At 43.5% G+C, this 12,915-nt stretch overlaps 1 protein-coding gene across 8 annotated transcripts in view; it reads left to right on the forward strand.

Moving 5' to 3' along the window:
• Positions 1–2,457: 2,457 nt before the first annotated feature.
• The window catches only part of ARID1B (AT-rich interaction domain 1B), a 380,554-nt gene continuing 370,096 nt past the window's right edge, over positions 2,458–12,915 (forward strand). For 3 of the 8 annotated variants that reach the window (XM_072966099.1, XM_072966096.1, XM_072966101.1), the window contains exon 1: positions 2,458–5,101. In XM_072966099.1, the coding sequence (XP_072822200.1) occupies positions 3,323–5,101 (1,779 nt within the window). In that variant the 5' untranslated portion in view covers positions 2,458–3,322. The remainder of the gene's footprint in view (positions 5,102–12,915) is intronic. The other 5 variants (XM_072966098.1, XM_072966097.1, XM_072966102.1 and 2 more) reach the window with 3 other exon arrangements.

Below are 12,915 nucleotides of genomic sequence, written 5' to 3' on the forward strand. Positions count from 1 at the left end.
AACAGAACCTCGGCAGTCTACCTACCATCTGGCTCCATCCTCTTTAAGTGGGCAAGTTTGAAGAGCCTTTTATTCAGTACCCTAAAACTTATTCAAAAGGAGCAGTATTTGAATATTAATTTTTCATATTGCAAAAAAACAAAACAAAACAAAACCCCTGAACAACTCTGTTTTTGTAGCGAAAAGGTGATGTTTAACAAAGTAATGGATAATCCTCTGGCTAAACACGAGGGTGTTGGGCAACCTGTGGGTGGAGGGAGGGTCTGCTGCAGGCACAGCCAGGTCACTCAGAAGCTTTTGGGCCTTCACCTCCGTGGCTCCTTTGTGGCTAGAGTAACTTATTAAAGTTGTCATTATGGTTTGAAATTTAGGCAAGTGGTGTAAAAATACGGGATTCATTAGGGAAAATGAACACGGTGATTTCTATTACTTTACATAAAAAAATACTGTAGAATTGCCAAATAGGGTAATTGAGGCAACTGACACAATAGAAATGATAATCCATGGTTCAAATTGTGCTTTTGTGAAATGTGAACCTATTTCGTCACTTTTTAACAGACTCCCGACAGTTGTGATTTTGTTTATATTAAGTCCTGGATTTTTCAATGAAACTCTGAGAGGCTTTTATTTTGTTTCCTGAGAAGGTGTGTCTGAGAAGCCTAATTCCAATAAATAGGAGCCCACGACTAATCTTCGGCAAGATGCTTTTAAAAAGGTATTTTAGCATCCTCTGTGGTTTAAGAGACAAAACCAAGTCCTGCTGGCTTTGTGTTGTGCTTCTTACAGACTGCAGTGCCTTCTGTCTGCTTTAGGGTGTGGCATCTGCCATTGGGGAGGAGAAACTGGCATGTGTCGCCTTTTATAGCAGACTGATTTCATTGTGCTGGGGGCCTCTATTTCATAGCCTCTTGGTTCCAATCTTCTAGTTGACTTGCTGAAGCAAATGAAATTAAAAGATATTTCGACTTATATATATATATATATATATATATATATATATTTCAGTTTCACGATTTTTCTATATGAGAAAATATTTTAAAGAAAAGGGCCAGAGTTGAACTTGGTGACTCATTTTCCCTTTTAGGATTAGTTGTGAAAATAAGCCACAAAATATGGCTACACTTGTACGAACTGACTTGGATATATTTCATCAATTTGAAAAAATGCCTTTTTATAATTGTATGTATATATTTAGTTTGACTATATATGTCTAAAAGCATAAATATGTAATTGATTTTAGAATATACATATATACACATATACACAAAACAGATATATTTATATTTGCACATGAAAAACTTTAAAAATTCAACTTATGTGGTGTAATGTGTATAATTAGTATGTATTTGAATATATAAAGGGAGAAAATCCAGGAGAAAATGTCAAAGAGGCACACTAACAAAGATGTAGTATTCTCCTGGCAATAACTGATGAATGATTTGGCATGAATTCACCTTACAGTTCTGTTATTCTCTCTTACACATGATGGTATAACTCTTGTTTTCCAGTTGTTTGCATAGAATTGCAATTTGTTGTTTCTGCACTCTATAATGACTCTTGGGTGTGCACCTGATTCCTCTCCCCCCCAGTTAGTTACCAGTTTTTCACATCTATCGCTTTCTATTTGGTCATGTAACATATCTACACTTGGTCAAACAAAAATAACCACTGCAGTTGAAATAAACTAAAATAGTCTTTATGGAAAGCTGAAGAACGAGATGATTTTAGAAAACTACCTTCTACCAAAATCATATATATTATTTCAGCTAGCATGACCTCTTGAAAGCTCTGGTTTCGAATGCTTTCTCACCATGAAAACTGAGTCCACACTAGTACAACTGAGCCATTGTCTGGGTTAAGAAGTCTTGCTTTTGAAGATATTCGAGATGTTACTAAGTGACAAATTCACAATGATAAAAACATTTGAAACATCATGAAGTGATAAAACAATAGTTTTTTTTTAAAATCATGAAACGTTTTTGCTCTAGGACTAGAGTTGATGGATTTATATCATTACTGGTCTTATGTTTATTACATACAACATGTATTTCTTTTAGTTTTGTCTCACATTACTTAGAAATGAACTCGTATCAAGAGGGTTAACTGTGCACATAACCTCTGAAACATGATGAAAGGAGTCATATAGATTTATGACAATGTGAGATAAACCATAGCCTTCACTATTAATGGCACCAACAGTTAAATTTCCACGTGCAAGTTGTTGGGAGCCTAATACACCGCTCTACATAATTGAGGGCTTTGCCTTCAGAGACAGGACAGACAAGTGCATAGTAAGGAAAATGCCCCTTTGGAAATACTTTGTTTTCACTGATAAGCCTACGTACAAATATAAGATGACTTAAAAAAAAAGTTGTAGCAACGTTATCTTGGGAGCAGGTGCAGTCAATCGTAAGCATTTATTGAATACCTGCTGTGTACAGGGCGCTCCGGGAATGCGACTAAGACTCACTTCAACTCTTTCCTAATTTTGCAGTTTGAAGAAGTTGTGGGAATTACGCCGATGGCCCGAAATCAAGGCAGAGAGGCTAACCTTATGAAAAATTACATAACTCTGGGGAGAGGCAGTGCTTTTGCACGGATTGCCCAAATATTTTTGTTCTCCGTCGGCTCCGTAACCTTTGAGGCCGACAGACAACTTTGTTCCCCTGCCTTTCTCCCTCTTTTGTTTGCTCGTCAGACTCGTTTTCCACCTTTGTATCGTTCCTTTTAGACGTGAAAACAAACACGCGAACGCCCGGTTGGCAAGGAGACGGAGGCACGAGGGGGAAGTGCAGCCTCCCGTCGCCCCACGCCGCCGCGCTCCGGGCGCCTGCGGAGCGGCCTGAGCCCCCGGCCCGGGGCCGCCGGTGCCCGCGAGGCTGCGCCCCGGCGGGCGGGCGGGCGCACGGCCCGGCGGGCGGCGGCCCGGGCTGAGTCCAGTCCGCGTTTTGCGAGTGCACACGAGTAATCAGAGAGAAGTGGATAATAGTTGCTCGGGCTCGCTCGGCTCCCTCTCATGCCATGCTGGGCCCGATAGGCTCAGTCAGTCGTGTATTTACCCATATCCGGGTTAGAGAGGAAAAGAGAAAAGTTTCATTTAAACCTGAACTAAAAACTTTCACCATGAAATCACACAGCGGGAGCAGGCCCAGACCGTAAGGCGTGACTCCCGGTTCGGCTCCGGCGGGGCCTGTGGAGGGGGAGGGGGCTCGCTCGATTCCCGTCGGGGCGTGTGGATGCGCACAGGAGGGGCCGCCGACTAAAAAGTGGGTTTTATTGTCTCCCCCCGCCCCCCGCCCGGCCTCGCCACGCCGCGGCGATCATGGCCGCGCGGGCAGCAGCGGCGGCGGCGGCGACGGCGGCGCGGGCGCGGGCGGGCAGCGGCGAGCGGCGGGCGCCCCCCGGGCCGCGGCCGGCGCCCGGGGCCCGGGACCTGGAGGCGGGGGCGCGCGGCGCGGCGGCGGCGGCACCGGGACCCATGCTGGGGGGCGGCGGCGACGGCAGCGGCCTGAATAATGTGCACCACCACCCCCTGCACCCCCGTCACGAACTGAACATGGCCCATAACGCGAGCGCGGCGGCCGCCGCCGCCAGCACTAACAGCGCCAAGAGCGGCGGCTCCGAGGCGGCTCTCAAGGAGGGTGGAAGCGCCGCCGCGCTGTCCTCCTCCTCCTCCGCGGCGGCGGCGGCGTCCTCCTCTTCCTCCTCGTCGGGCCCGGGCTCGGCCATGGAGACGGGGCTGCTCCCCAACCACAAACTGAAAACCGTTGGCGAAGCCCCCGCCGCACCGCCCCACCAGCAGCACCACCACCACCACCATGCCCACCACCACCACCACCATGCCCACCACCTCCACCACCACCACCACGCACTACAGCAGCAGCTAAACCAGTTCCAGCAGCAGCAGCAGCAACAGCAGCAGCAGCAGCAGCAACAACATCCCATTTCCAACAACAACAGCCTCGGCGGCGCGGGCGGCGGCACCGCTCAGCCCGGTCAGGATATGGAGCAGCCGCAACATGGAGGCGCCAAGGACAGTGCCGCGGGCAGCCAGGCCGACCCCCCGGGCCAGCCTCTGCTGAGCAAGCCGGGCGACGAGGACGACGCGCCGCCCAAGATGGGGGAGCCGGCGGGCGGCCGGTACGAGCAGCCGGGCCTGGGCGCCCTGGGCGCGCAGCAGCCGCCGGTCGCCGTGCCTGGGGGCGGCGGCAGTGGCGGCGGCCCGGCTGCCGTCTCGGAGTTTAATAATTACTATGGCAGCGCTGCCCCTGCTAGCGGCGGCCCCGGCGGCCGCGCTGGGCCTTGCTTTGATCAACATGGCGGACAACAAAGCCCCGGGATGGGGATGATGCACTCCGCCTCAGCCGCCGCCGGAGCCCCCAACAGCATGGACCCCCTGCAGAACTCCCACGAAGGGTACCCCAACAGCCAGTACAACCATTATCCGGGCTACAGCCGGCCCAGCGCGGGCGGCGGCAGCGGCGGCGGCGGTGGAGGAGGAGGAGGAGGAGGTGGAGGAGGAGGAGGCAGCGGAGGAGGAGGAGGAGGAGGAGGAGCAGGAGCGGGAGCTGTGGCGGCGGCGGCCGCGGCGGCGGCAGCAGCAGCAGCAGGAGGCGGCGGCGGCGGCTATGGGGGCTCGTCCTCGGGGTACGGGGTGCTGAGCTCCCCCCGGCAGCAGGGCGGCGGCATGATGATGGGCCCCGGGGGCGGCGGGGCCGCGAGCCTCAGCAAGGCGGCCGCCGGCGCGGCGGCAGGGGGCTTCCAGCGCTTCGCCGGGCAGAACCAGCACCCGTCGGGGGCCACCCCGACCCTCAACCAGCTGCTCACCTCGCCCAGCCCCATGATGAGGAGCTACGGCGGCAGCTACCCTGACTACAGCAGCCCCAGCGCGCCGCCGCCGCCGCCGCCGTCGCAGCCCCAGTCCCAGGCGGCGGCGGCGGGGGCGGCGGCGGGCGGCCAGCAGGCGGCCGCGGGCATGGGCTTGGGCAAGGACATGGGCGCCCAGTACGCTGCTGCCAGCCCGGCCTGGGCGGCCGCGCAACAAAGAAGCCACCCGGCGATGAGCCCCGGCACCCCCGGCCCGACCATGGGCAGATCCCAGGTAACCCCCGCGCCGGCCGGGCCTGCTTCCGCCGCGGCGGCCTCGCCGCGCGCCGCGAGCCCTAGTTTCTTTCTTTCCGCGTACTTTTTCTGCGTCTTCTGCCGGGGGAGGCGGGGGCGACGCGCCCAAAGCCATTTTAACTCGCGGCTGCCTCCCTCCGAGGCCGGGCAGCGCACAGCGTCGGACTGCGCGGCGCGGGGCCCGGGGCCTGAGGAGGGGGTCTCGGCGAGGCCCGGGACGGGCGCCGCGATTGCCGGTCGCCGAGCACCCGCCTCGCCACCCCACCCCAGGCGCCGAGCGGCGCGTGCGGGAGTCGGGGACCGCGCCGCCAGGAAGCCGTGTGGGCGCGGGGGACCGTTCGGGCAGCTTTTTTAACAAAATAGGCGCTCCCGGCCAGTACGTTCTGGGGAGGAATATTGACCCCCTCTTCTCGGTTAGCGCCAACAATGAGATTGAACTGGGAAAAGAATGAGGAACTTTGTCCTACCTCCGGCCACACTACGTTCCCTCTTAGCTTACAAGGTGAAGGCAGGAAAAATAGGTTAGCTTTGTAGCAGCCAAGTGGGTTTTTCGTAGTTGTGCCCAGCCATTCGGAGATAACCCGATGCGGGCTTTGAGTTTGAGTGTTTAGTAGCAAAAATATAACCACATTTACAACGATGTGGAGGTAAGATATCCTAAAATATATTGATTCATTTCTAAGAATAGGGAAATCCATTATTTGGTGTGCAGGCTGGTTGAAAGGAGTCACCTTCAACAGATAGGCTATGTTAAAGGGACACATTCCGGTTAAATTGAACTTATTTTGATCATGGATTAGGCATACATTTTATTCAGCACATCCAGTGAAATAGACCAGTGAAAATTGATCTTTTGGGATCGGATTTATTTGGATTTTTAATTTCCTGTCACCCAAGTCCTGCAGCGTTATTAGGAAGTGTTCTGCACTCTTGCTGTTTCTTGCTCGTAGGCTGAGCCTAAAGACTGACTTGATCTCCTTTGCAAGGTTTGGAATTTGAATTGTGGAGGTAAACTGGCTGTAATAGTCTCCAGACAGCTGCCTCTGAGTTGACATCTAATCTGCCATCTGATTGGCTCCCCTCTCACCATTGGGCATTTAGCACTGCTGATGTAAATAGAAGTGCTGAGCAGTACAGTCACAAAAATTCTTGCCACAAATAATAACTGAGCTCTATTACAAGCAGATGTAAGGTTGAATATTATTTAAAGCTTACATTATCATGAATCATAGTTATTAATAAAAGGATTAAACACATACAAACCTTATGCTGGTGTCCAGTATTGGGCATTTACAAAATTCAGCTCTTTGACAGTCTTAGCTTGGACACTGCATTTGTCATGCACTTTAATTGTAAGATGAATATATGGCAATTGAAAAATAGTTAAACCAAGAATTTTACCAATTTTTGGATTTGTAAAACTTTAATCAAAGTGCTTTTTATGGATTAAACCTTGAAAAAATTTGAATTATGTCAGCACATATAGTTTAATGTAAAATTAAAACTTATAGCATTAAAAATTTCAAGGTTCTGATATACAGAAATATACTTTAGTGGTATTTAATTAGCTTTATAACAAGATTAAAGCTGTATTTTTAGTAAGTTGTGTTTTAACAATTTGATCGTTTTAAGATGTTTGTGGATGAGGTGTTTTAGTTAGAATTGACTTTATATTTAAGAAGACATGAGTTGGGGAAACTAGTAATTTTTGTGGACAATTAATTAAAAGGGAAGAAGTGAATGTTCTTGGGGAATTTTAAAAATCATTTTATATTTGCTTCTGATTTGGAGAATGCAGAAATGTCCCAGGAATCTTTTTTATTCCCCCTTGATAATTTTGTTAAATTAGGTAATGTGAGCCTTATTTGAACTGCTTACACAATGTTTTAGGGAAACTATATTACATGCAAGTTGTGCTGGGTGTGTTTCTTCCAGATAATTTTTCTTTCATAGACATTTTAATGCTATGAAAGTTTAAAAAAAATTAATCTGTTAGGAATAACTGGTTGTAGTATATATTTTTACTTAGCTCATTTATTTTAGGGAAGTGTATTTTAATAATAACTGTATCTTAGAGGAGAGACTTGTCAGAGTGAACAGCAGTACTGAATTTAACAGATAATTGCGTGAATCCCAGGCTGAGGACGTTGGTGTCTACTCCTTTCTAGTCTTTAGTTAGTGGAGTTTTACTTTTAATGATAATGTATTTTACTATTCTTCATAAGAAGGTTGGGATTTTAATTTTAATTTTTGATTTGTAGAAGTAAAAACATAGAGAAACCTTGGTAAATAAACCCATGTAATTAATTTTAAAAAGATTTGCTTTGTCAGCTTGCTTTTAAAGGGGCAGTTTGAAATTCACATCTTTGTAAACTAGAAACAAGGATGAAAGAGGCAGATGTAGGTCGGTGTTACTTTAGGGTATTTTTTTTCCTAATGGTACCAATCATTTTAAGTATTTTGTTTTCTTGGAATGAGAGTGAATCCATTATGTCCTCAGTATGACCCTTGGGAATAGTTTTTTTTATTTATCAGGAGGAAGAAAAATGACGGGCATATGACCTAGATTCACAGATTTCTTTTGGGTACCTTACCGTGTAACATGTGGAATGTGTCTCTTTCTTATATTTTTTTCTTTTTGGAAGGCTGGTATTATTTAGTATTTGTTATGATAATTATGCTAAGAAACAGTCATTTGTCCAAACTGTTAAATTACTACAGGGCATGAAATACTATTAAATCACATTGTTAAAAGAGGAAATTTTCTTGTGGCTTTTAACACATTTAGTTTCATTTTTGATTTTAGGAATGGTTTATATTAGGTGGCAAATGTTTTTGTAATTGGGAGCAAAACATGTGCATATATTGTAGTGGAAGGGTCTTTTAAAAAGTGAAATAAGACATTTTACGATACAGTTAGTGGGTTTTTGTGAGATAAAGTATTCAGATAAAGCAGTCTCGAGAGGAATACTGAGGTCTGCTCACATAACTAAGATTTTGTGATGTCCACATTTGTGCTGAATTTTATTATTGCTATTTTAACTTTAGTTTTATAGAATATAATACAATGTAATAAAAAAAAGGGCCTTATTTACCATTAAAAGAAAAGTGATTAGCTGACTTACAAAGCAGGAAGTTACAGGCTGGTTCCTGATTACCTTAAAAATATGTATAAGATACATTATAGCATAATATCACTTCCCACTTTCTCTCTCTGTGAAATCTTATCCTATCTGATATTTTAAATCTTATAAAGAAATTTTTGTGGCTTAAATTGATGTATTTGCCGAGGTATGGCCGGCCAGCTGCTCCATCGTCAGGAGAGGTGGAATTGGCAACTCTGGTTCATAGAGAAGGCTTATGCTTTAAAAAACAAAGAAAATATAACAAATATGTCTACAGCTTTCTGTTTGTTTTAGGTTATCTGAGATGAAATTATGCTTGGCTTAAAATTGTTTTCATTGGGGATCCTGATTTCTGTGTACTTACTTTTGACAATTTTTTTTTAATGGCAGCTGCTCTGTAAGACAGCTATCACTTAAATTTACATTCATATTAACACAAAATCGTTAAGTATATTCCAGGAAACAACGTATTCTTACCTTGTGTCTATAATGAGAAACCCGAATACCTCATTTTCCTTTGGTCTTGTTTTTTATCTATATTGAAGAATGAATTTTTGGCAAAGCTTTTTATACTTGTTCCATTTTCCCCATGTCATGTTGTATCAGAAGTATCAGAATTGTGTTGTGGATATGGAAATATTCCAAATCAGACTTAGACACTTTTACTAATGGACCTACCCTCTAAATATCATGTTCTTTCATTCGAATTGAGAGAATAACATCTTTACTTTGGTATAAAAATAGTATTAATTATGGTTTGAGAACCGATTTAAAAAATTTTAGACAGTGTAGAGGAAGTCTCTTAGTGTAAAACTCATTTGGCAGTTTTATTGGGCATAGACACATTTTAAAGAAAACAGGTGTAATAGAATGGGGCTGAGTTTTCAGTTCCGTTTCTTATCAATGGACTCTATATTTTGGGGCATAGCATAGCTAAAAAAAAAGACTTCTGATGTAATAGGAGCTTACCTATTTCTCTAGGATAAATACCATTATGACAGGCAAACTAGAAAGATGATCATTTCATTTTTTTTTTAACCCTGTCCTCTCCTCGGAAGAGAGTGGCTTCGTTAAAAAATTTTTGGGGGTATATGAAATTTTGAAGTCTGACTTGGAGATGTAAATGTTAGATGTATCGGCATAGGGAACTGCATTACTTTTTTGCCCAGTGCCCTAAGTTGAGAGGTTTTTCTCACTGCTCTACATGAGGCTGACACTGCTCAGCTAAAGGATCTGGGTGCTTTGATCCATGTTTGAGGAACTTGTATTTCTCTTGGGGCACTTTCATTTTGGGCTGTGTGTAGATTTATCAATTTGGGACTTCTATTTGTGTTTGAAAGAACTGTTGTGTGTTACTTAAAACAACAGATTTATGGAGGGCTCAAAATGAGTATTAATAAATTTCAAGTTCCATTAATTTTTTTTTACAATATTTAGATTTTCAAAATGGATATTACAGAAATTTATGACATTTTACAATCCTGTTTATGCTTCAAGGGTCACATCCACACCCTAGGCCTTTTTGGAATTGGGTAGTTTTTGGTCAGTTGCCTTTTCAGAGGTGTCCTTCATCCGGAGATTTGTGCAGATGCTGTGTGGATATGTGCCGCAGAGCTGCGCACGTGCTGTGTGTGCACGCTCCAGGCCGAGGAATCCGAGGTCCTGTTTTCCCGGGTGGGGGGGGGGAGCTACCAGGCAGAGCTGCTCATCCCACAAGGATATATTTATATAGATATAGAACTATTATACAATGTTGCTTTTTCCAGTTTGGAGGCTGTTTGTATAAGACTTGAGTGGCCCTTTTTGGTTTAATTGAGTGATTGAGTTAATTAATTTTCATCTCAAAACTTGATATATGTTAGTGACTTTTCCTCAGAAATTTGGTGAAGAAAAATGACTTAAGTATAATTACCTAGGTGTCATTATTTTGCCGTATGCCATTGGAGTGAGTGGAATTGTTGATACCTGTGTAGTACAGTTTTAACTTAACAATGCATGCTCATTGAGTGGCTGAGTGGATTTATCAAAGTAAAATATGTGTTTCCATAGTACGTTTTCAACAGATATGTTCTCTTTTCAGAGTCTTTAACTTGGAGTAATTTTAAGGAAAAACTATTTCCTTAGGTTTACTTTAATTGAATAGGATCCAGTGGCCAGTTTTCAAATTCACTACTGAATGGATTAATGCCAAGGATATTAGAAAGCTGCTGACTTTGACTGGTGAACTGATGATGAAATTAATTTGATTCTTGAATGGTATTTATTGCTAGGAAAGAGGTTCAAGCCCTAGGATCTTAAGCATATCTGATGTACCTATAGACTCTTACTTTTGGTGGATGGCAGCAGATTTGGAGTAGGTCTGTCATAGCGCGGCAGCCCTTTTGCATTGAACTAGACTTGGCCTCTGTTAACTGTATTCTGTAGGATGCACTTCTCAGTGTCTCATTGGGCCTTGATGAAAGATGAAACCTGAGAATCAGACAAGAAGTCATTCCTTATTAGGTAACTCTGGAAGGGAAGCCATATTTGATGAAGTCCAGGAGAAAATTCTAGACCACTTTTTTTTTTCCTATGTGGGATACTAAAAATTTTATATGTATATGTATTTTTTATTATAGTAAAATATACATAACATAAAATTTACCATTTTAACCATTTTTTAGGTTGCAGTTCAGTGGCATTAAGTACATTCACATTGTTGTGCAACCATCACTCCATCCATTTCTAGGACAATCTCATCCTCCCACATGGAAATATGAAATACGTATTTTCCTTCCCTTTCTTCATGTTAAAGTTTAAAAGCGTTAGTTATTAACACATATAGTAAGTAAAGTAAGCTTATTTTTATAACCATTAATTTTGCCCCTTTTTAGTTTGTTAGTAAATTATCCCTCAAATGTTCCATGGGAACACTAGAGGTATTTTTTGTTTGTTTGTTCTTAGTCCATTACTTCCAATTTTAATTTTAGAGCAATTTTCCCAGATTTTGTCAATTTGGAAATGTGCATTTGTGCAGGTTGGTTGTTTCATTGTCAGTTATGTCATTAAAAGCTTAAAAGCAGGTTTTTGAAGCCTTTCTGTTGAAAGGTTTGAGGTACTTTCTTGAGAGAAATCTGGGACTTTGTTAGATAATATGATATGGAAATGAACTGTTAGCATGATCATTTTCCCCTTATTTCTCTCATCTTTTGCATTTTTAGCTTCTTTTTAAAATTACTGGTTCTGTCTTTCTACTATTAGGGGAAATCATTTATAATGGTAATTTACACATTTTTTTGTTTTAAGTTTTGGGGCACCTCACCCCTCCAGCCTAGAGTGAATGACCAATCCACGTGATGCTGTGTCCTTTTTCAGTGTTACGTGTCTCAAACCTGTGCCCCACCTCATGTTTTTAATTGTCTTCCTCTGCAAAGCGGCAGAAATTCTTTGTAGGCAGAAACATTCCTAAATTAAGGTGATTAGCCTTTTAATTAAATTTTAGAGGCAGCTGCAAAGAGATGCTTGTTGGATCTTGGTTAGTCTTTCTTGTGAGCAGACTTTTTGTGTGTGAAGTATTGGGATGTGATCAGTTATGTGCTCCAACGCCAGATTCCACAGAGGGCACAGAGAAAATGAACTGCAATTTAAGAGCTTGTACCAGGAAGCAACAATTACTTCTTAAGGTGTAAACATTCAGCATTTGTGTATGCTGTGGGGTGTATCATGTTAGGTAAATGTCTGCTCCAGACTATCAACTGGCAAATATTTATTGAGCACCCATTTTCTTAAGTCCTGTGCCAGACCCAGACAGTAGCTGGGGTGTGGGGGTTGCGGCTGCTCCTGTGTGTAGTTCAGGCCAGAGACATCCTGCCAAAGCCTGCTCCACTGTACCTGGGCTTGGTATTTTTGGCATCGTTGACTTAGAACTGGCTCATTTAAACAAAGTACAAATAGCAACCATGTGGGTCAGCAGTCTGTTGGCCTGCGTTTTTTTGGGTGGGGGACTGGATTTTGGCAAAACAAATAATTGTGGATTGTTGTGATAATAGTTGATGTGAGCTGGTGACTCTTCCATTTCTACCAATCAGTTACTGGCTTGGAGCAAAATATAGATCCACCGCAGAGAATAATAACTAAAAGAAGGAGAATGTGGTTACTTTGAAATTTATATAAAATGGTTCTTTTTCTTTTTCTCAGCTTTCTACATTATATAGGCTCTTAGAAAAAAAGTTAAAACAGTCTGCTCAGATTTAGGAAGATACTTAGATTGCTCGAGTATTTTTGGTAACTGTTTAGATAATGTATGCCGGCTGAGGAGTAAATTCAGCTACTGCTTCTGGGTCCTGAAATAAACCTTTCAGAAAGCGAGGCATTGATGACTAGTGGAGGCTGTTCCAGAATTCTTAGTATCTCCTGTTTCTTTTTGTGATGAGCATCCGAGAAGTGAAACTGCTCACCATACTTTGTACTTATTTTGAAATGATTGGTAATTCTAAAATTTGTCTAGAATTTGACATATAATTTCTGGAATTTTAAGAAGCAAACTTTCAGATTCAGTGACCATATATTTATATATATTAGACTATAAACCCATTTTACTATCCTTTAATTTTCTGCTTCCTGTTTGTATATTTTATAATAAATTCACTTTACCCAATGAATTATAAATGACCTTGAAAACAGAAATGTA

The sequence above is a fragment of the Vicugna pacos genome, chromosome 8, assembly GCF_048564905.1.
Source record: "Vicugna pacos chromosome 8, VicPac4, whole genome shotgun sequence".
Taxonomy (NCBI): Eukaryota; Metazoa; Chordata; class Mammalia; order Artiodactyla; family Camelidae; genus Vicugna; species Vicugna pacos.